This window comes from Podarcis muralis, chromosome 2 (assembly GCF_964188315.1).
Source record: "Podarcis muralis chromosome 2, rPodMur119.hap1.1, whole genome shotgun sequence".
Lineage (NCBI taxonomy): Eukaryota > Metazoa > Chordata > Lepidosauria > Squamata > Lacertidae > Podarcis > Podarcis muralis.
In genome coordinates this window covers 100,248,663-100,273,792 of record NC_135656.1, presented here as the reverse complement: position 1 = coordinate 100,273,792, position 25,130 = coordinate 100,248,663, and the positions used below count along the sequence as shown (strand labels likewise).

The following is a 25,130-nucleotide window of genomic DNA, read 5'->3' as shown; positions in this document are numbered from 1 at the left end:
GATTGGTGATGGCGTTCTGTGTGCCTCTGGATCTGGTGTCAGTTTTTGTGGGGAGGGCTAATTTCCAGATGTCTGGCAAGCGGGATGTGTCGTCACGCTTGTTCATGTTGTGAGGGTGTTTCTCTATCTCGATGGCTTCCATGATTATTCTCTTGTGGTGATGTTCCATGTTAGAGAGCAATTTGGAATCTGCAAAATTAATTTCGTGTCCTGTTTCTTTCATGTGTTGGAAAAGAGAGGAAGTTTTTTCTTCTTTTTTGACGGCATTCTTGTGTTCTGCGATACGTGCATTTATTCGTCTGTTTGTTTGTCCAATGTACGTGGCTGGGCAGACTTTGCAGGGTATTTCATAGACCCCTTGGTTTTCCAACTGGATTTTATCCTTGGGGTTTCTGAGGATATTGGCTATTTTTTGGTTGGCGCAAAAGGCTGTTTTGATATTGTGTTTATGGAGGATTTTGCTAATTTTATCTGTAGTGCCCTTGATATAAGGAAGGAGGGCCATGCCATTGTTTTCTTCTGTGTCTTGGTTTTTGGGGGGTGTTTCTTTTTGGATTAGTTTCGTAACCCTGTTTTGCTGGTATCCATTGGCAATTAACACATTTGAGAGATTCTGTAACTCAGTTGTCAAGTGGTCTTTGTCAGCCAGGCGTTTGGTTCTGGAGATGAGAGTCTTGGCTACGGAGTTTATTTGTGCAGGGTGGTGGTGTGATTGTGCATGTAAGTAGCGGTTGGTGTGTGTTTTTTTCCGGTAGATAGTGTGTCCTAGGGAGCCATCAGGTTTTTTGTAGATTAGGACGTCAAGGAAGGGAAGTTGGTTGTTGGCTTCTATTTCCATAGTGAATTGTATTTTGGGGTGTAGGCTGTTGAGATGTGTGAGGAAGCTGTCCAGTTTTTCCTTCCCGTGTGGCCAAATTACAAAGGTGTCGTCAACATATCTGAGCCAAAGTTTGGGTTTGTGTTCTGACTTGTCTAAAGCATTGGTTTCAAAGTGTTCCATGTACAGGTTTGCGATGACCGGTGAGAGGGGTGATCCCATAGGTGCTCCTTCTATCTGTTTGTATCTTTGTCCATTGTGGATGAAGTACGTGTTGGTTAGGCAGTGGTTGGTCAGGTCCAAGATGTATTCGGGGGGATTGTATTTGTTTTGAATGGCTGTCAAGGCTTCATTAATGGGCACTTGTGTGAAGAGAGATACAACATCGAAGCTCACAAGTAGGTCATTGGGATGTAGGTTTTGCTTCTTTATTGTTTCTATGAACTGGAAGGAGTTTGGAACGTGTGAAGAGATGGATTCTGCATAGGGCTGAAGTTGCTTGGCGAGAAATTTAGCGAGATTTTGTAGAGGTGAGCCTATGGAGCTGACTATTGGTCTGAGTGGTGTTCCTTCTTTGTGTATCTTGGGGAGGCCGTAGAGTTTGGGGCATCTGGATGATTTTTCTCTGGGGATGATTCTTAGCTGGATTTCTTCACTGATAGGAGAGGCTTTTATTTTGGATTTGGTGGTTTTTTCCAGATAGGTGGTGGGATCTGTTTTTATAGGTTGGTAGGTAGGGTCTTGGAGTAGATTTGATAGTTTTGCTTGGTAGTCCGATGTGTTCATCACAACAGTGGCATTACCTTTGTCTGCTGGGAGAATGATTATGTTGTTGTCTTTCCTCAGGTTGGTGAGTGCTTTCTGTTCTTCTTTGTGTAAATTGCTTCTGGGTGGTTTGCTGGAGCAGAGGATGTTGGTGACTTCAAGTCTGATTTTATTGGCTTCATCTGGGTTGATTTTGGTTAGGCTAGCTTCGACTCCGCATATGATGTTTTCCGTGGGGATGCGTCTCGGGGCGACTGCAAAGTTGAAACCTTTGGAGAGTACTTTGGTTTCAGTTGAGGTGAGGATCCTGTCTGATATGTTATGTACTGTTTGTTTCATGGGTTGTTGTGGAGGTTGGCTGGGCTTCTGGCGTTTCTCTAGTTTGTGGAGTTTGTTGGTGTGTGTGTCTGTCTTATGTGAGGTCTCCGTTTCAGCTCTCCAGACGGCTAGTTGTTTGCATTTGTCCCAGAGTGCAGGGTGGATTTTGTTACAGAGTTTGAGGTGAAGAGTGAGCAGATCTTTGTTGGTTTGGTTTAGTAGGTATCTTTTCTTGTGTAGTTCGTTTCTGATTAGGGATAGTTCAGTTCGTTTCAGGATCCTTTCGGTAGCTGGGGTTTTAGAGTGGAATTTAAGTTGGAAGCATGTGGGAATTAAGTTGTTGTCTCGGCAGTTGCGTAGGAACAAGAGATCACATAAGATGGTGGCTCTTCGGATTTCTAGTTTCTCGTAGGTTCTTGTCAGCTGGAAGGTTTCCTCCCCGTAGAGGTGAGATATTTGCTTTCGTAGATTTTCACGGGTACATGAATGCAGGTTTTGGTGTTCTCGGGTGTCTTCCCGTGTAAAAGTTGGGGTGTCTAGGCGACGTTTCGACGAGGTCTCACTCGTCATCTTCAGGCTGGTGCTTTCGGCTTCTTGTTACTGGAACAGAGCAGGATCTCAGTGTTTGAGTTCCTATAAATACTGTAGATGGGTGTGGTGTATAGCCTCCAATGTTCTGGGCAGAGAGGAAGTTCCCAGGCTAGTGTGCCTTTTCTTCTTTTGTTCCTTAATTGCTTGAGGGATATCTTGAGTGATAAAATCAGACTTGAAGTCACCAACATCCTCTGCTCCAGCAAACCACCCAGAAGCAATTTACACAAAGAAGAACAGAAAGCACTCACCAACCTGAGGAAAGACAACAACATAATCATTCTCCCAGCAGACAAAGGTAATGCCACTGTTGTGATGAACACATCGGACTACCAAGCAAAACTATCAAATCTACTCCAAGACCCTACCTACCAACCTATAAAAACAGATCCCACCACCTATCTGGAAAAAACCACCAAATCCAAAATAAAAGCCTCTCCTATCAGTGAAGAAATCCAGCTAAGAATCATCCCCAGAGAAAAATCATCCAGATGCCCCAAACTCTACGGCCTCCCCAAGATACACAAAGAAGGAACACCACTCAGACCAATAGTCAGCTCCATAGGCTCACCTCTACAAAATCTCGCTAAATTTCTCGCCAAGCAACTTCAGCCCTATGCAGAATCCATCTCTTCACACGTTCCAAACTCCTTCCAGTTCATAGAAACAATAAAGAAGCAAAACCTACATCCCAATGACCTACTTGTGAGCTTCGATGTTGTATCTCTCTTCACACAAGTGCCCATTAATGAAGCCTTGACAGCCATTCAAAACAAATACAATCCCCCCGAATACATCTTGGACCTGACCAACCACTGCCTAACCAACACGTACTTCATCCACAATGGACAAAGATACAAACAGATAGAAGGAGCACCTATGGGATCACCCCTCTCACCGGTCATCGCAAACCTGTACATGGAACACTTTGAAACCAATGCTTTAGACAAGTCAGAACACAAACCCAAACTTTGGCTCAGATATGTTGACGACACCTTTGTAATTTGGCCACACGGGAAGGAAAAACTGGACAGCTTCCTCACACATCTCAACAGCCTACACCCCAAAATACAATTCACTATGGAAATAGAAGCCAACAACCAACTTCCCTTCCTTGACGTCCTAATCTACAAAAAACCTGATGGCTCCCTAGGACACACTATCTACCGGAAAAAAACACACACCAACCGCTACTTACATGCACAATCACACCACCACCCTGCACAAATAAACTCCGTAGCCAAGACTCTCATCTCCAGAACCAAACGCCTGGCTGACAAAGACCACTTGACAACTGAGTTACAGAATCTCTCAAATGTGTTAATTGCCAATGGATACCAGCAAAACAGGGTTACGAAACTAATCCAAAAAGAAACACCCCCCAAAAACCAAGACACAGAAGAAAACAATGGCATGGCCCTCCTTCCTTATATCAAGGGCACTACAGATAAAATTAGCAAAATCCTCCATAAACACAATATCAAAACAGCCTTTTGCGCCAACCAAAAAATAGCCAATATCCTCAGAAACCCCAAGGATAAAATCCAGTTGGAAAACCAAGGGGTCTATGAAATACCCTGCAAAGTCTGCCCAGCCACGTACATTGGACAAACAAACAGACGAATAAATGCACGTATCGCAGAACACAAGAATGCCGTCAAAAAAGAAGAAAAAACTTCCTCTCTTTTCCAACACATGAAAGAAACAGGACACGAAATTAATTTTGCAGATTCCAAATTGCTCTCTAACATGGAACATCACCACAAGAGAATAATCATGGAAGCCATCGAGATAGAGAAACACCCTCACAACATGAACAAGCGTGACGACACATCCCGCTTGCCAGACATCTGGAAATTAGCCCTCCCCACAAAAACTGACACCAGATCCAGAGGCACACAGAACGCCATCACCAATCAACCACACCAGACACAAACCCAGACCCTCTCCACAGATAAATTACAGACACCATCCAGTAGCCAAACCATGGTGGCACCTCCGGATGCTGCACCCCCCTGCAATCCCTACACAGATCTGGCTGGCACAAGCCACAAAACCACAGCTCGCCCCTATACACGAAGCCAAGCCAGAGCACAAAAAACTTCTCAGAAAAACTCTTCACAAAGTTCAAGAGGTCAAGACACAAAGGCTTTAGCAACTAATCCACACCTAATGACCCACCTAAGTGGTACTCAGGATACCACTCAAGAAATCACTCAAGATATCCCTCAAGCAATTAAGGAACAAAAGAAGAAAAGGCACACTAGCCTGGGAACTTCCTCTCTGCCCAGAACATTGGAGGCTATACACCACACCCATCTACAGTATTTATAGGAACTCAAACACTGAGATCCTGCTCTGTTCCAGTAACAAGAAGCCGAAAGCACCAGCCTGAAGATGACGAGTGAGACCTCGTCGAAACGTCGCCTAGACACCCCAACTTTTACACGGGAAGACACCCGAGAACACCAAAACCTGCATATATATATATATATATATATAAATATATATATATATATAAAACAAATACACCATATGGAAACGAAGCTTCACTGGAAACTAAAACTATAATGGCCAGCTTTCTGGGTATACTTAAAGCAAAAAGTTTATATTTTTAGTTGCAACTCATTTGTAGTCTTATTGTATTAGGTGCCATTTAGAGACCATATTGATTAAGCGGCATACAAATTATTGAAATGAATAGGTAAGCATTGTTGCAGCAGTAGCATTTATAATATCAGGCAGGGTCAAAGGAGCGGCATTCAAGCTTCAAATCCAATCCAGTGAAGAGCAAGTCCTTCCTGCCGAGATCTGCATTTCCCAGCACTCCTGTCTTGCACCTGACTCACAGCCATAGCAATGTACCAGATGCCAGGAAGCCTTCCTCCACCTCACCATGCCTGGTAATTGGAGGAAGGCTGAGGAGGTTTGAAGACAGAGGGGAAGCAGAAGGTATGGAGGCCTCCTGGGGGCTGGAGAATGGGTTTCCCATCACACTCCCAAAAGCATCCTTAAGGGTATGACAGAATCCAGTTTTGCTTGGAATAGAGCTGTTTTCTGAATTGGAAGTGTGTGGGTGTGTGGGAATAGCTCAGTTTTCCATTGCAGATAAATGCCCTCTGGACATACCAAGGAACCTGCAAGCATCTTAATAGTTTAGATTAGAATACAATTGAGTTTTATTCTATTTCTATTAAAATATAATGAGAGAGGAGGAGTACTAGTATTCCATTATGTGGTTAAGCTAAATGGTGTGTTGAAGGGAGAGGGGGGAATGGTTATTTTAAAATAATCAATGGGAGATGATTAAGATAAAGCTTTTCTTCAAAGGAAAAGATGGAAAATTGTCTCCCTGGAATTAAACTATTATGCAAGTAAAATTATTAGAACATGATGGTTACTCGGTTTAAAATATTCACAGCGCCAAGTGCCATCATCCATCGATTTAAGAATCATATTAAGTGGTTTTCATCTTAAAACGTGAAGTACTAAATTGGAGCGTCTGCCATTAAAGGCAGCATTCAGGGAACCCTTTAATGGAAAGTAACAGAAATGAAGACACACAGACGACTTTTAAAAAGGATTAGATAAATTCATGGAGAATAAGGCTATAACTGGCCACTAGCCAAGCTGGCTATGCTCAGGAAGGGAGGGTCTTTTTTTGTTTGGGTCATGTTTGTGTGGTGTAGTGGTTAAGAGCGATAGACTCGTAATCTGGAGAACCGGGTTCGCGTCTCCGCTCCTCCACATGCAGCTGCTGGGTGACCTTGGGCCAGTCACACTTCTTTGAAGTCTCTCAGCCCCACTCACCTCACAGAGTGTTTGTTGTGGGGGAGGAAGGGAAAGGAGAATGTTAGCTGCTTTGAGACTCCTTCGGGTAGTGATAAAGTGGGATATCAAATCCAAACTCTTCTTCTTCATCATCTGGTTGACCTCTGTGAGAGTAGGATGCTGCCGTAGATGGGCCACTGACCTCATCCAAAAGGTTCTTATGTTATTAAGAAGATAACTTTGAAATAGAAGCTTTGAGCAACAGGTGGCCCATGTAAATAAGGGCAATTTCCACAACCTCCTCAAAATCTGAATATTGGCCTATGCCCCTCAATAATGTTTCTGGTGCAAGTGCAGGAAAATCTTGGTTTCCCAAAGGGAAACATCTCACCGGATGGTAAAAGTGTTCTCAGACTGTACCGCTGTACAGTCTGATGCAGACTGAATGATCCTGCCTGAGTATTCAGTCATATAGGCCTGGTTCACACATAAGCCAAACCACAGGTTACCGTGACTGCACAACCTGTATGTACGGTGTGGGTCTGTCCCACTCTGGCTAATGGTAGGGCTGGTCCTGACATCTTGGATTCTTTTGGGCAACCTTCCACAGTGGTGTTTCATGGTGGTTGCGGAGTTCAGGAGTGGCAGAGAGAAAATGCATTACCTGGATCCAGTCCCGACTAGAATATGTATGTTTTGGCCTCGGCGTTGCAGATTGCCAATGAGCCAAGCATCAAAAATGTCACTTGGCTCATGACTGAATCTGTGCACAAGCATGTTGGACCATATTAGATGGTTGTGTATATGTATATCTGGGTGGATGGATGGATTTATGGATGGATGGATAGATAGATGATAGATAGATAGATAGATATAGATAGATGATAGATAGATAGATAGATGATAGATAGATAGATAGATGATAGATAGATAGATAGATAGATGATAGATAGATAGATAGATAGATGATAGATAGATAGATATAGATGATAGATAGATAGATAGATAGATAGATAGATAGATAGATAGATAGATAGATGATAGATAGATGATAGATAGATAGATAGATGATAGATAGATAGATAGATAGATAGATAGATAGATAGATAGATGATAGATAGATACATAGATAGATAGATGATAGATAGATGATAGATAGATGATAGATAGATAGATGATAGATAGATAGATAGATAGATAGATAGATAGATAGATAGATAGATAATAGATCGATAGATGGATGTGGAAAAAGCCCAGTTTATTTAGGCTGATCACTCTTGCTAAAAAGGAGAGGGGAAACCAGTTTTGGTTCGACTGTTCTAATAGTATGTATGTTGCTCGGAAGTTAAATCAGCAATAGGAGGAGGAAGAGTCTGAAGGAAGAACAGGAAGTAAGGAAATAGAGATTGGGAGATGGATAGAGAGGCGAGGAGAGGAGAGAAGTGTAGGCCCTGTAACTGTTTGAAGTACTTATAAAAAAGTACACTGTTGAGAGCTGCTCCTTTGATTACACAGACAATGTCAAATGAAACAGCTGAAGCCTACAACACACCTAAAACCCAGAACATTTGGTGCAAGTTGATGCTGTCCTATTTGTTTCCAATGATTTATTAAAATGTAAATGCTAAAAGTGTACATGTGACAAATAGGTGTTTAAGAGCACATGCCTAATAAGGGTTTAGCCAAGATTGGCTATGGCTCCCTGCTGAAGGTGCACATGGAGTTGCTGTTTGATGTGGGAAATGGCCCTAAAAGTCCATTGTTGTTGTATCTGATTTGCTGAACGGCCTGTCTGACTTTGCTCCTATCCTGCGCCAGACAGCATGGTGGGGTACCACCACTGATCCAGTCAGGCACATCACCACTGGGAGTTAGAAGGGAAGGTGGGGAGGCAGCACTGATGTTAGTGCAATGCAAACATGCCAGCAGAGCCAACCCAGTGCTCCTACTAGTGTGTTTGTTCACTTCATTCTCACTCACCCTTCACCCAAAGGCCCCAGGGTGGGTTGCGGCCTTACAGCCTTGCCCCTCCCACGCTGCCTCTTAGTCACAGGTCAGGTGAAAGGTGGTGCACAGCGTCTGATGCTGTATGTATATGAAGCATCCTTATACTAGCTCTGATTTCTGGCTCATCTCACCCAAGATTGCTTACTCTGACTGGTAGAGGCACCAAGGCCTTGGGCAGGGATCCTTGCATTGTGGGGATCCCTCTCTCTTCCCCCCCCCCTACCCAGTGCAAGGGCAACAGTTATGATGTAAAGGAACAGACGTAACAACGATTTAGGATAGAAATTGGTCGCAACTTTATTGATTGCAAATATAGATGGACTTTGGCTCAGGCATTGGGTGTATATCCATTTCAGCCTCCTGCTAGAGGGCTTAAATTTTGAACGGGGTCGTGCCAAGGATTGTGGCCTTACCAAGAACGAGGTGGCCGACCCCAGGCCGTCCCTGGAAGCTCTATGGCCCACCTGCCCCACGCTTGGCTTCTGGATAAAGACTTCCACCTAGACCCCTTTAGTTAGGTTGGGTGATGCACCAATTCACCCCAAACCTTGATGACTAGGATTCCAACCAATGCCTTACCCACCAGAAGTTGTCAGTTTTAACCCTGGCCAGTGGACCAGAGCAAGATTTCGACCCTCAGGTCTGCCGTCCAGGCTCCTGCCACTTGGATGCCCCTTGCCACACCTTTTGCCCTACAATGCTGCCAGCCAGGGAATTTAAACGGCCGTCGTCCGCTGGGATGTGACTCCTTACTGCCCTGGAAATGGAGGGCAACCCACGAGGGACTGCAACCACTGCCCACCCAGAGCAGGGTAAGTGGCTATTAGAAGCTTCTGGATCCTTCTAACTAGAAATTCCATGGACTGAGCCGGGAATCATCTGCATGCAAAGTGTCTTCTCTTCCACTGAGCTATATCCTTTTCTTGCATACTGGAATGAGTATGAACGCCGTTTACCTCTTCATCTATCAGATTATTCGATTTCTGTCCCTGGAATTCCTAACTGAATCGTCTCACGTGCATGGATTCTCACTTCCAGCCTTCAGAAGACGGCATATCAGAATTACTCGTGAAAAGTTCCCCACACAAAAGTGTGGCTTTAAGAAGAAGAATTGGTTCCATAACAATTGACAAGTGACAAATGTTCAGAAATACTTCGTACCTGACTTGTTGCACATTTATGTTGGTGCCTCTGAAGCACCTTGTAAAATGGAGCTGCTTCCATTTTCCTTTTGGTGTTGTTGTTGTTGTAAAAAAATCACAATAATCAGGACTTCATCAAGATACTACGCAGTGTGAATTAGATTGAATGCTGACCTGCTGTGGCAAATGCTGAAAGTCGAATGGCTGAAAGCCAATAATTTCATCACGCTACATAAGTACTCCATTGACTTGCTCTCCTGAAGCACTTTTGATGTCAGCTGGAGGCAGGTAGATTATGATTCCATGCCGGGGTCTAACATTTCACAACCTTTCCTCTGCTTATAAACTGAAATATTTTTGAGGAGCATTGTGTTGGTGCTAAACAAGATTCCCTGTACTTCATTCAGTGCCTTTTAAGTCAACAAAAGGCAGAACTTAAATGCAGCAGATATGTTCTTATATTGGGGGGGGGGGCAGGATGAAATCACCATATAAATATACAGCCATAGAACTAAAAGATGCTATATATCTATAGCAAATGTGGAATCCTTTCTGCAATGCATTTTCTCCAGGTTTCTTGGACCCCAAGTTAACAGTCAGTTGCTGGCCACTCTCAGTAGCATCCTCCCTTAAAGGATCAAATAGCCTTTTTAATATAATAAGAATGAAGCATAGCAGGTTTCCAAAGGATAGTTTTGCAATGCTGCAATAGTGATACAGTACAGTTTGCATGCAAAATGTTTTTGATTAAATCTCTTGTATTTCCAAACAGTACTTGGGAAAGATTCCTATCTGGAAGGCCACTGCCAGTCAGTAAATAATGTTGAACAGGACCAGGGGTTACCAATGTTTTTGTAAACCAGAGAAACTGCTGTGGACACTAGACACCACAATCTCTTATTCTATTGGCTACAATAGAATGCTTCCTCAGTAGAATGTGACTCTTGAGCTAGATGGATCAATAACATTGGTTGATATAATGCATCTTCTTAGGTGCTTTCATTGTCTGATCCCAACATCACATGGGCAGCAGTGGTGGCTGTCTTCCATCCTTTGGTCACTATACCAGGCAGTGGTGAGAAATGGAGTGGGGGTGGGGATACCCAAGCACAGTGTTTATAGTGTGCAACATCCTGACCTAATGAGGGCAGGTTAGAGGCGCTGCCTTACCTCTTCTAAAAATGGTTGCATGACATATGAAGAGCCAGGCCTTTTATTAGTCAGATCATGTGTCCACATGCGCTGATGGCTCGCAATTCATCCAGTGCCTTTTGAGTCAACAAACACAGAACTTAAATGCAGCAGATACGTCCTAATACTTTTAGTTTTGCAGGGTATGTGTGTGTGTGTGTGAGAGAGAGAGAGAGAGAGAAATAGCTATATAAATATACGGTATTGTCCAATTGTTGGCATTTGGGAGACAATGGAGTGCACCTCTGGGGATGAAGTCAAACCACTGCGTTAGCAGCACCAAAGTGACCTCCCTGGGGCGCAAGCCTGGGCAGTGTGTATGGACGTCCTGGACTGCCCAGATGACAAGGCCCCCTTCTTGGCCTCACTGATGTGGTCCAAAGGAAAGCAGAGCAATGAGTTTGGCACCAGCTTGGCTGCAGGAGTTGCCAGAAGGAGGCATGCAAAATGCCATCCAACCACCTTAGGGACTCTGAATTTGTGTAGGGTTCACTCCTTAGTCTTACGTTCCCAGGTTGACAAGTCCAACCTGCCCCTCACTTCCCTCTACAGCTCGTGCAGAAACTGCCTTCTTGACTGTTGGACCCACCATTAATCTCATTTGCTCGATCTGCCAGAGCCTGTCTTCACATGCGGCAGACGTCCCTGATTGACCAAAGGCTTGACACCTGGTTTAGCCAGCCAGTCAAAGCCATTTCCCAAAGTGTGGTTGCCGTCACGTGTTGACAGTTTCTAGGAGCCACGGGTGAGAGCTGGGTGCAGGGCAGGGACCAAAGGTAGACAAACTACCCCAGGAAGAGCACACCATGTTCCCCACCAGAAGTACTACCCCCCCAACACCCTATACACCCCACACTATCCTATACTGGCTATTTATTTATGACCACAGTATTTTTTCCAGATTCTAAACACCACTGAAAGTTTAGCTGAGCTATTGCCCATTCCACAAAGGTGGCTTTCTATTTCCTCACCTGGTGGGCATTGCCAGTGGTCATCTGAGAGCGCAGATGAACCTCAGACCCAAGTAGAAGCCAAGTAAGAAAAATACTCTGCCCTATTCAGCATGAAATGGAGGCAAATCCCTCTCCCTGATGCTGATCTTCTTCCCTGTCGCAGTGTGAGAAATTGTAATTCTCTCAACTCTCCCAAAATGTACTGGTTGCAGACTTGCTACTGGTGAGTGGCTTTGCCTTAACAAGCCGTATCTCCTGACAGGTGACCTATTGCCGGAATGACAAGATGTCCTTTAATGCAGCACACTGGAAGTGCAAAACTCTTTTACATTTGTTATCTAGTTAATCCTCAAATGTCACCCGAGTTGTGTAGCTTAGCATTATCGTTAATGTAATTATTCGGTTGTATCCAGTTCTGTCCCTCCACTGTGTAGAAAAGGGGAGGCAATTATTATTATTATTGTAAATCCATCCCTTTGTCCTGTAGCTCCTCTACACCACCTTGCACACTGTTTGAAAGGGTCCACCAAGCCTCTGAAGCAGATTTGGTGGGGGCATAAAGAAAGAAGAGGACTGCAAAGAGAAAGGATAATTAGAGGGGGAACTCCCCCCCCCCGCCCTTATGTTTATGGAATGTTTATGGAATACTCTCAGTGCAGGGTCAGTTCAGGGAAAGAACTGGATACAACCCATTATAGTGTGCTTGAAAGAATCCTTGCTCAGTGGAAGAATTGCATATGTCACAATTCTTGCCATCCTTGTCATTTGCCTCGTGCAGCAAAACCTCTCAGGTCAGCCCTAGACTCAAAAAGGTCTTTTCTTTTTTTATAATTTTTATATTAAGTTTTACACAACAAATTTAAATTCAAACACATCAATCACCTCTTCATTTAAGATTCCCTAAATTCTCTGACTTCCCTCCACCCTTCCATAGTTACCATTATCAATCCAATTTTCCATCTGCTTATCTTATTTCTTTTAAGCTGTTAAAAGAATATTGCCCATTTTTCAATTTTTTTTGTACATTACAAGCATTACTCAAATCCTGCCAAAGTTTTTAGTTGTTTACAGTGTTCTCTTAAGTACATTAAAAATCTTCTCCATTCCTTCTTAAAATTCTTCTCTTCCTGGTTTCCAGTCACTTTTGCCATTTTGCCATAGTCCACCATCTTCACCAGCCATTCCTCTGTGGTTGGAACTTTGTCTTCTTTCCATCTCTGGGCCAGTAGTATCCTCGCTGCTGTTATCACGTACATGAATAGTCTTTTCTGGTCTCTCGGAATCTCTGTACCTAAAATGCCTAACATAAAAAACCTCTGTTTTTTTCCACAAATGTTATTTTAAACATTTTTTTCCAACTCATTGTACATCATTTCCCAGAATGTTTTAGTTATCTTGCATGTCCACCACATATGGTAGAATGTGCCTTCTTTCTCCTTACATTTCCAGCAAAGATTAGGTAAAGGTAAAGGGACCCCTGACCATTAGGTCCAGTCGTGGACGACTCTGGGGTTGCAGCGCTCATCTTGCTTTATTGGCCGAGGGAGCCGGCATACAGCTTCCAGGTCATGTGGCTAGCATGACTAAGCCACTTTTGGTGAACCAGAGCAGCGCACAGAAACGCCGTTTACCTTCCCACTGGAAGTATTTATCTACTTGCACTTTGACGTGCTTTCGAACTGCTAGGTTGGCAGGAGCTGGGACCGAGCAATGGGAGCTCACCCCGTCGCGGGGATTCGAACCGCCGACCTTCTGATCAGCAAGCCCTAGGCTCTGTGCTTTAACCCACAGCGCCACCTGCCTTTTCAACTATGACCACTAAGCAGGCATAGGCAAACTCCAGCCCTCCAGATGTTTGGGACTACAATTCCCATCATCCCTAGCTAACAGGGCCAGTGGTCAGGAATGATAGGAAGTGTAGTTTGCCTATGCCTAAGAGCCTAAATCCATCTGTGTGGAAAGTGGTGTCAAGCTGTGTATGCACCATAACTTTAAAGCACAAAGAATATTGGGAACTGTAGCTTATCTTTCACAGAGCTACAGTTCCCAGCACCCTTAACAAATGATAGTTCCCAGGATTCTTGCTTGGGAGGCAGAAATGTGCTTTACATGTGTGGTGTGTACGCAGCCTAAGAGACCCTGTGCATTTGCAGTACATTGAAGCCACTGGAATTAAAATGGGGCATTGGGGAGAGGGAATGTTGCTTCCAACAATGCTTTTCCCGGGCTCACCAAATATATTGTTTTCTCCCTTTGCCGCACAATTTGTAGCTGCACGATTAATACCAATTTACAATGCTGTTCCCTGTGCAACTCAATTAATTCCAAGGGGAGATCAGCTCTGAGTGTTTTGTTAGAGGAAATAATTGAGCCTCATTTACTTGTGAGAGGTCTATTGTTCATGACATAGTGGCAACAATTACAGCTTCAGTGTAAATATATAACAACAAAATGCACACGGAGCCGCCTCGTCCCATTTTACCTGCCGGTATTTTTCCCTGCCTATCAGTTTGGCCCTACCTGGGCCTGGACAAATTGTTTCATTAACATTTTATTACATCTTGCTATTGTTGTTCAGAATATGTGAGCAGCTGAGAGACAGTTTGAACAGAACTGCCCAAAAAGATATTTTTTCATGAGCATTTATCCCTTCACATAGCCCATTTATAGTCAGCGAGTGGCCCTTCAGCCAATAACTTAGGCCTGTGCTGACCCAAGAAATTTTGCTGCCTGAGGCAATGAAGCAAATGGCTCCCCCTCCCTCAGTATCCAGGGCCGACCAAGTTCTTTTAACACCTGAGACAGAAAAAATCCACGACCTCCTCTTTCTGGAAGTAAAACAGAAAACAACAATAAGCTAAATAACCCAAATTGCTGCTCTTTCATGATGCTGAAAATCTGCTGCATGAGGTAGCTCCTTCACTCTGACTCATGGCAGGCTAGTACGGCCTTGTGGCCTTTTGCAGCCATTCTAGGCTGGAATATGGTGGTGGGCCTTTAAATGTTGCTGCTAAGCCATTGGGTGAACCCACAGAAAAATGAGTCACTTGGCACTGCTATAATGTCTAAAGGTCGTCTTAAAGTGTGGAAAGGGCTGTAACTCAGCAGCAGAACACATGCTTCAGACACAGAAGGTCCCGTACTCAACGTGGGCACCTCCAGCTAAGAGGGCCCAGGCAGCAGGTGATGGGGAGGACCTCTCTGGCTCTCAGACCCTGGGGAGCCACTGCCAGCAGTAGCAGCTGGTAGGGCAGCTCACCTGACAGACAATATTGGGCTAGAGAAACACATAGCCTGACCTGGCACAAGGCAATTTTCCATATTAGCATAGCAAGCTGCCTTATGCTGAGTCAGTCTCCTGGCTCTCAAGAGTTTCAGACAGGGCTGGGTAATATATCTATATATGTATCGTCCAAAACCAGTTTGAAGATCATATCATGATATTGGTTTCATAGTTTTTGACCTGGCAATATATTGTGGATCATGATGTGTGTGTGTGTTAGAATCATAGAATCATAGAGTTGGAATAGACCACAAGGGCCATCGAGTCCAACCCCCTGCCAAGCAGGAAACACCATCAGAGCACTCCTGACATATGGTGGTCAAGCCTCTGCTTAAAGACCTCCAAAGAAGGAGACTCCACCACACTCTTTGGCAGCAAATTCCACTGTCGAAAAGCTCTTACTGCTGGGAAGTGTTAGTTATGCAAAAGTCACAATGTGGGGAAAACTGTGAAACCAGCAAATGTTCCTCCTTATTTCAGACACTATGATACAGTAGATCAGTAGATCTTGATGTTTAGCTGGTGATATATCATGAAGCTGAAAACCAGATATCACCCAGCCCAACTGTTCACCTCTGCATAGTTCCAACTTTATTTCAGACATTGTGATATTGCGAAGTTTAGCTGGTGATATATTGTGATGTTGAAAACCAGATATTGGCCAGCTATTCCCCCAACCCTATCTGAAGATATCAGGGACTGAACCTGAGGACTTCTCCATGCAAGGCAGATTCTCTGCCACTGAGCTGAGAGCCCCTTCTGTGACAGGGGAGAATTTATGTGGCTGTGGATGCAGAACTAGAAAGCACTAATTCTTACGAGTTGGTTCAAAGGTGTGATCTTGACTATGTTGTGCAAATGAAGTTTGCTTTTGTTCGCGTTTGTGTGCCTTAATCGTGAGTCTTTCTTTCTGGGTACCCCTCGTTCCTTTCAGCTGGAGTTGCCATGCCATGCTAGAATAAATTCCAAAAGGAGAACAATGAAACTAGAATTCAGCTGCCCGCAGTCCTAAGAGGTAAAAGCAGATAAGTGCTATTAATTGTGCTAAAAGCAGCCCAAGGACAAGGGAACACACCACATGTGAAGAACTGCAACAAAGGAATGTTAGAACAGATTTGTAGGGTGCTGTATGGAATGAGCTAGTTTTCTAGTGCTAGATTTGCTTTGTGTTTGTAGACAGCATATGGCATACAATATTTATAATGGCTCAAATAAATAGACTTCGTCCTTGAGCTCTTGTTGGGCCCATCTTCACGAGGTAACAAAAGGAATGTGTCCTCCAAGAAGATTCAGTGAATTGATTCAAGTGTAGAAAGCTGCAATATGCTGTCTGGTTTCCAAATCTGCCTATTTAATAGGTTTAGCCGCCGCTTGCGTTTGTAAATTCAATGCTTGCCTAATACAGGGATAGTCAACATGGTGCCCTCCAAATGTTGGACTCCAACTCTCATCACTCTTGACAGGCTGGGGCTGATGGGAGTTGGAGTCCCACAAGACTGGGGGGGAGAAACAGGGCCGGCCCACCCATGAGGCAAGGTGAAGCAACCACCTCAGGCAGCAGGTCTCCAAGGAATGCATCGCATGCTGCTGCCGCCATGGTGCATTGCACTCTTTGGAGGCTGGCTGTGCCTCTTCCTCAGCAGCCCCCCACCAATGCTACCTCTACAGCGGCCTCTTGGCAAATAGGAGTCGCTGCTTATCTCGTCCCACCCTTGTTCCCACCAGTGTAGATCTTTATTCCCCACCCCCTGTTCCTGATGTCAATTTTCACTTACCCTTGTTCCCTGATGGGCAGGGCGCCATTTTGTGGAGAGGTGCCAAAATGTATTGGGCCAGCCCTTGGGGGGAAATCAGAGTTTCTGCAGAAAATAAGCATCAGTACATATACCCAAGCAGCGCATACTCTCAGCCAGGTGTCTCATCCTGCCCAGAAAATATTTAGCAATACGTTTGGCATCAGCTTGGCTGCAGGAGTTACCAGAAGGAGGTGTACAAGGTGCCATCCAACCGTCTTAGGGACTCTACTCTGGATTTGCGTAGGGTTTACTCCTTAGCCTTTTCTTCTGAAGATATCCAGCAAGGCAGCGGAGGTTTAGGAACAGAGTTTATGTTCTCCTTGATGAGCTACCTTCCCAGATTGACAAGCCCCATCTGCCCCTCACTTCCCTCTACAACATGGGCAGAAACTGCCTTCTTCACTGTGGGACCCACTCTTGGTCTTGTCTGCTCAATCCGCCGGAGCCTGTCTTTGCATGCAGGGGAAGTCCCTAACTCATCAAGGGTTTGAGAGCCATTGGCTACCCTCACTTGGTTTAGCCGGCCAGTCAAAACTGCTCCTGGGTGTGGCATGCTGTGGCAGTTACGGGTGAGAGATGAGTACAGAGTGGGGACCAAAGGTAGACAAACTATCCATTAGGATACCCTACACACTGTGGTTTGTATGAACTGGCTGTCAAATTCACTTTTGCTTTGGAATGTCATTGTGTCTCTTTGCATTGATCTATATATACAGATACATAACTGCATGTAACATCTAATAATCCGAAATTACAATTTCAAGTTGTCCGAGGCAGTCTTGCGATGAATTGCTAGCGCTTGGAGCAGGAGGCATTTTCTTTAAGCGTGGCTCCTGATTAGGAATGTAAAAATCGATAACGTCTGAAGTATTGTGAGAGGACTTCCTAAATATGGCTCATCATGTTGGGAAAAATCAATGCAAAATGGGCATGTGGAGTCGGTGTGTCCTAAGAGGGGAGCATTAAGGAGGGATAACCCATAGAAGCAGCAGGAAGTAGTCACTAAGGATGAAGGATAGGAAACGTCAGTGATGCTTTCGTTTGATGAAACTCTTGTTGGTTTCCTGTATGTTGGGTTTTTTGTTTTGTTTTGTTTTTTGCTTTTGTTAACTCCCAATGGTGCCCTCCCAATGTTTTGGGGGTCCAGCTTTCATTATTCCTGCCCATTGCCAATACATGTTGGACCTTACAGTAGATGGAGTCCAATATTGCCTGGTGGGCACATGCTGGGTTGCTTTCTTCCAATAACTCATTTTTCTTCATTTGAGAGCATGCAACCCTTTGCTGCAATTCAAAACTACTGTCTCTCTGGGAGGACAAGTCACTGGCTTTTAATTTAACACTGGTATAGTATCAGTATGAAAATGAAGAATATGCCACAAAAACCCATTTAACTTCTGCTTATGGGGGGTATTGTTTTTGCTTGTTATTATGCTATGCATTTTTGTGCTTTTATACAGTAAATCGTCCTGTGGTCTTTGGGTGAAGGGTGGTACAGAAATTTATTAAATAAGTAAAATACCTCTTTCCTCTTCCAGAGGACACCTATAATTGTACTGTCATAACTGCTATTCCACAAATGTTTTCACATGCTAAAATTGCATTGGTAGATGAGCTAAAATTACACACGCACATCTATATGTATGTATGTATTTTCCCCCACAGCTTTTTGCAATCTTTGCATTTGCAACATGTGGCGGCTATTCTGGAGGACTGCGGCTCAGCGTGGACTGTGCAAACAAGACAGAGAGCGACCTCAGCATTGACATAGCCTTTGCCTATCCATTCAGGTAATCTGTTGTCGTTCTTTGCCATTCACATGCAAAGGGGTAGCCATTGTCTACTGTGGTTCAGTGTAGTGCTTCCTGTAGATATTTGCAGGTGACAAGACATGCAAAGACTTAAGGTGATGTCACTTACTGGTGCATGTCAAGTTGCTTCTAAGCTGGAACCCTTTAGCACTGCTGAGGCTTTGCTTTCACACAGTTAGCTGGAAGTGGAATTAAACTGAAGACTCCTCAGAAGCACTCCGATTAGCTCCAGCTGATACGTTTGCACCTCACTGACTTCCCTCTGCCAGTAAGTGACTGAGGTCTACTTGACAAGAATCTAGGATAGTGGCTCTGCAATGCCTGGTGACCTGCCTCTGGAAGCATGTGATATTGTTGCACACCATCCCAATCTCTGACTGGTGCAAGATTTCAGGGGCTCCCAGGGTTTGTGTTTCCTTTTGGGAATGAGGCACAACAGAGACTGTGGTGTCTTTATGCCATTTGGTTTATTTACGTATATATGCAGCCCAGCCAGATGGGCGGGGTATAAATAATAAATTATTATTATTACTATTATTATTATTATTATTATTATTATGCAACCTGAGCCTACGATGGAGGGGGTTCACACCATCAACACCCCAAAAAGGTCTTGTTTCTCCTATAGCCATAGCCTTGGATTCGAACAGAAATCAGACATTGCTCTCAAACTTTGCTCTGACTCTCTCTCCAGCTTGCTGCTTTACATCTAGGTCACACCACTGCCCCCTTTAACTCAATGCTTTGTCCATTTGTCTCTGAGTAGAGGGAGGGGCCTCACCTATTTAGGCCTATTTCCTTTGTTTTCTTAATGGCCCATCACCCAAGTGATTGCCTCAACACAAGAAGCCAGCCTGGTTTATATTTTGACACTTGCTGGATTCAGGGGTTAGAAGGATCTTGCATACAGCCTACTTCCTACCTCCCAAACTTATAATGCACTTATATCCCTCCCCACCTTCTCACTATATAGAAGGATCTGGCAACTTCTGTTTCAGTGTATCTGAAGAAGTGTGCATGCACACGAAAGCTCATACCAAGAACTAACTTAGTTGGTCTTTAAGGTGCTACTGGAAGGAATTTTTTTTGTTTTGACTATGGCAGACCAACACGGCTACCTATCTGTAACTTATATGGCAGTGTTCTTCCCCATGGCCAATTTTGACTATAATTTTTAGTCCTGTTCACAAGGCTAACGTTTAGGCGCAGCAATGTTAATGAAAAGTTTCTTTCTGGTAAACAACAACAACTACTACTACTACTCCTACTACTCCTAATGAGAAAGGTGTGAGAATAGTGATAAATAGACTCTCGATTTCCCCCCAATTTAATCATTTCTTTAAAAAAGAAACTTTTATTTTTTATAGGAAAATAGTACTGTGCTGCTATTAAAAAGTGGGGGAAAGATTAGTTGATGGATGTGCTGAACTGGTTACTGGCCACAAAAATGGACTACATCAGTCAATAAACTGAAGCTCAATCCAGACAAGACTGTGATGTTTCTATTGGGTGGTTCTTCTGACTGGACAAGTGGTGTAGGCCCTTCTCTAGATGGGCTCACATTCGCTGTGGAAGAGCAGGTCTGTGGTTTGGGGCTGGGGTGGGGATCCCCCTAGATCCACTGTTGTCACCTTCCACTAGCCTTGACTGGTGGCCCAGCTGCAACCTTATCTGGATGATGATAACCTGTCTGCCATAACCTTGGCTCTGGTAACTTCAATATTATATTACAATATTATATTGCATTGTGGTTTTCATGGGTTTGCTTTTGAAGACAGGTGAGGTGAGCCAATCATATAACACTGAATCTGGCACAGGTGCATTGGCTGCCTGTATGCTTCTTTTAATCCATAAAGCTCTTTATGGCTCGGGGCCCCAGTATCTTTCAAAGCACCTCTCCCACTATGACCCTGTCTGGACCCTTCAGTCTTCATCTGAAGCTCTCCTCCAGGTGCCTCTGACTTCTTTTGGTTGAAGTTCCCTGGCTGTAGAATGCTGTCCCCAGTGAGGTCCACTTGGTGCCATCATGAATGTCTTCCATGTACTAGGTTTAAACATATCTCTTCGCCCAGACATATGACAAATTACTTGATGGAAAGTTTTTGCTGCTGAAGATTTTTGTCCTTTTTCCCTGCACTACGAAATGATTTTCTTGACATATGTTGTTTTTGGTTTTGTGTCATTCCTGTTGGGCTCTTGACATTTTGTAGGAAGTGACTAACAAGTTAAATAGATAAATAATTCTCAGAATGTATGTATGCATTGACTAACAAATTGCCTTTTAAAAACATCAGCTCTCCAAAAGATTCAAATATGTCTTGGTTTCATAGCATCTGAGCTAAGCTGTCCTGGAAAGCCTTTTTTAGCCTAGTGATGTGTCTGATGTGTTTCATAAGCCAGTTTTAGGATGATAAACACCAATGGAAATGAGGGCAAGTGTCCAATGCCAGAAGTTAACAATGAAATATTTTTAAAACCCTGCTGTTAATAAGACATAACACATTCACAAGCAGATGCAATGCAAAAAATAAATAAATATGGCTATCAGCCTTCCCCATCCCCCTTGCATCTAAACGGTCATGTCCTGCATCTATAAAAAGTCCCCAAACCTAAAAGTAGATTCACAGATATCTATTTCTTTCTATACAAATTCTATTCCAAGAAATGTTTTTAAAGACAGCAACACCATCTGTCTGTAAAATGGCTATTTCCATCAGACATCATTTGCTGTTTTGCTTTTGAGTTCCATTTATGCCTTTATTGATAGTAATGCTGTTCACTAAATGGATCTGAGCAGCTGGCAAACTCATGAATTGTTGTTAATTTATGAGATATTTATGCCATACTTGTGCTCCACAGACTTGTACTGCCCTTTATTACAAATGTTAAATTTCCCCCCTTTTTGCTAACTTTGCTGTTCTGTACAATCTTTCATCTCTTGCTTCTTTTAGTATTCATGAAGCAGCTTTGGAAAATTGAGTTATGCAAATTTATAATTTGATTCTCTTCCAAACTTGTCACAGTTCATGAGTGTTCTTCACAGAGGATGGGAGGGAGTTCCACAATAGAAATTGCTATTTAAGATGTTGGTTTATATATGTTATTAGTTTATAATAATAATATATAAGAAAGAAAGCTTGAAAGCCAGCATTATTTGGCTCAGATCAGAAATACATAGCTTATTGAACAGAGGTATGCATGATACTTGCTAGTGCACTCCATCTTTATACTTACCCCTTCCTTCCTCCTTTTTTGGTGAGCTGTGATTGAAGTCTTCCTCGGTTAATTAACCATAGTTTCCTGTGAAGTTTGAATCAGGAAACTGTGGTTATCAGCAGGGGCAGACATCTTTCACAATATGGCGCCCTGTGTGAGGCTAAAATTTGGAACCCCCAAATGGATCTTCTCAATTATGAATCTTCTTAATTTTGTTTCCCTTCAACTCGGCACCCTGTGAAGGGGAACCAGCCACACCACCCAAAATCTGGTGATGTTACCAGTACTGGAACAAGCCAGAATATTACTGAAGCCAATTTCAAATCATGTAAGAGCCAAGGCTTATTCTCATCACCATAGTTCTCCAGTTCAGATGTTCTTAGAACTATGGTTAATCAACCCAGGAAGTCTTCAAAAAGAGCACAATGAGAAGGTGGGGAAAGGTAGCATGAGGCTGGGGCATGCGAGTGAAAGACTGCCCCACTACTCTTTTTTTTTAAGGTTTCTCTTAAACCTACAGTCTGGCACTCCTGTTGCCATGATGAGATGCGATGTTGTGTTTTCTTCAGTATTGTCCATCCTTCATGCTGTCTTGCTTCCGCTGAAATTGCAATACATGCCAGATATAAGGTTGCCCTGTTTGAAGGAAACTTGTAATAGATCTGTTCAAAATTGGGCTAACTGTTGTGATTAAGTATGGTGCCCATAGCTGCAAAATACTGAATTAAAAAAGTTAAAGTTAACCTCAAACTGTTGCAATTCTCACAGTTTTATTATTCTGTTAAATCTGTTTGTGGTCTCTCTCTCCCCCTCCCCCATCCTCTGTTTGTGCAATGATTCACTGCTTTGAGATTTCAAATTATGCCCACAGCATTATTCAAGGGGAGAGATGCAGGAATACCTATAAATGGTTGTTTATTCAATTGTGTCCAGAAAGAGGAAGGAGGCCTATTATATTGCTCCCTGGATAGTTCCCCTGGGGAAAGATTTTTGAAAGAGAGTCTTGAGACAGGTTTGTTTGTTTTTAACAGTGAGGCGAAAAACTGTTTCTTATTGCTTGACTAGGATAAATATATTGCATAAAAGGTTTTTATGTTTGCTTTAGGTTCCCAACAGATCACAGTGCCCTGGAGACCACCTATGTTAAAATGTATCTTTCAGCTTGACTATGTCTGAATTTTTGTGATGACCAATGCTTTTTAGCAAATGAATTTGACTGACACAAGGCATGTGGATATCTTGGCTTATTAAGATAATGAACATCTAGCTGTGGACACCATTAAGGGACCCCTGACCATTTGGTCCAGTCGTGACCGACTCTGGGGTTGCAGCGCTCATCTCGCTTTATTGGCCAAGGGAGCCAGCGTACAGCTTCCGGGTCATGTGGCCAGCATGACTAAGTTGCTTCTGGCGAACCAGAGCAGCACACCGAAATGCCGTTTACCTTCCCACCGGAGTGGTACCTATTTATCTACTTGCACTTTTGACGTGCTTTCGAACTGCTAGGTTGGCAGGCGCAAGGACCGAACAACAGGAGCTCACCCCGTCATGGGGATTCGAACCGCCAACCTTCTGATTGGCAAGTCCTAGGCTCTGTGGTTTAACCCACAGCGCCACCCGTGTCCCACGTTGACACCATTACCTTCATGCAATATAATGTTTCAGAAATAACATCCATCAGTGGGCTTACTTTAAAACCATATTGTTTATTAAAAGATGGTCTGCCACACATTACTGGAAAGCCTTTGTTGTGGTGGTCTTTCTGCAAAATAAAAATAAAAATCCATGCTTAATTTATTAATTTAATATATAAATAGAAGGCATTATTAATACACTGTCAAGTGAAGATTCATATAAGTTGTCCCAAATAAGCAAAGATATGATCTACTCTGTTATTGACTAGTGTGTATAGAGATGCTGTGTTAATAAAGGAAGATATGAGTCTCACTTGGTAGGATATTATTCATTAATACAGAGAGAAATAATAAAGTTGGGGTTTTATGCAGAATACATCCCTGAGCAGTATTCTTACCCTATTTTTTTGGAGTTTGATCAAGCATTCCTTCATGCTATGAAAGGGCTTGAGGAAAGTTTTGTTGGTCAAGAACCACAATTCATGGGATGGTAGAAGGAATAAAAAAGGAAGTGAGTATACAGTTACATGACATGAGGCCATTCATCCACTCCCATTTATTGTAAAGCAGGCATCCCCAAACTCGGCCCTCCAGATGTGTTGCGACTACAACTCCCATCATCCCTAGCTAACAGGACCAGTGGTCAGGCATGATGGGAACTGTAGTTCCAAAACAGCTGGAGGGCCAAATTTGGGGGTGCCTGTTGTAAAGCTTGGTTTGGATACCCAAGAGCTCTTGATGCAACAGCAGAATCACACAGAGCAAGGTTTCTGCTTGCTCTGAATGTAACAATCAATGTTCCATAGTTGAGCAAGAAGACAGTTTCCTCATCAGGAGGAACTTGTGTATATTTCTTTCTGTTCATGTCATGACAAATACTCAAATTAGGCCCACTTATATATGCAGATATCCATATCTCTGATATCTTTTTCCTTACACTATGTCCAAGTCCACTTATTCAAATCAAATCAATCTTTATTACAGTCCAGAGACCCAACAAATCATTACAAAGCAATGCACAATTCATACAGCCTACCTCCAGCTTAAACAAGCATTTTTTTCAAAATGCTTGTTCATTCTTTCTTACACATACACACATTAATGAACACAGGTCCACTGTTCCTTAGGGCCACATAGTCCCATAGGTCTCGCTATTATTATTATTATTATTATTATTATTATTATTATTATTATTATTATTATTATTTCTGCAAAGCTGGAATGTCCATAATCATTTCATAACCTTGCATTCCAGCACTAACCTTGTGGCTAGCAAGATCTTGTTTCAATGATCTGAAACTCTACGTTCTTATAGCCAACAGCAATGGTGTTTTCAAAAGTTGTGCACCTTTTGTTTACCTCATTTTGTTTTTGTTTACTTAATTTGGAGTGGTGGTGGTGAGTAAAATCACTATTTCCCCCCTGCAATCCTTTCTATTAATTTGATATCTTAGTTGTCCGTCTGCAATCCTGCTAAGAGATTACTCAGAGCTGACTTTGAAAATAGATATATAGATTATGATTCAAATGTAACAGAGAGTGCCTTTGCTGGCAGTGATGGCATCAAAAGGCCTGAGTAAATCACCTCCGTATTTGTTAAGTTAGGACCTTCAGCCACTCAGCGCCTTTGTTCAAGAGACAGGTAAGCTTCTTCGTGGAAAGAACATCGCAGATTTTTCCTTCACTGCACCTGGGAGTGAATAAATCTGTATTTGTGCAGCATTTCTTCACCAGTTCCTCCCTGATTTATGATTACTGGTTGACAGTGGAAGAGTTGAGGGGGTGAGCCTGAAACAAAAGATGCCACGCAGAGAGCCCACGGAGCTTGTACCTGT

At 43.2% G+C, this 25,130-nt stretch overlaps 1 protein-coding gene across 2 annotated transcripts in view; it reads left to right on the top strand.

Annotated features, from left to right (window-relative positions):
* SYNPR (synaptoporin) overlaps window positions 1–25,130 on the top strand; it is a 147,978-nt gene that overhangs the window by 103,183 nt on the left and 19,665 nt on the right. For both annotated transcript variants that reach the window (XM_028719505.2, XM_028719506.2), the window contains one exon: window positions 18,300–18,424. In XM_028719505.2, coding sequence (XP_028575338.1) covers window positions 18,300–18,424 — 125 coding nt within the window. The remainder of the gene's footprint in view (window positions 1–18,299; window positions 18,425–25,130) is intronic.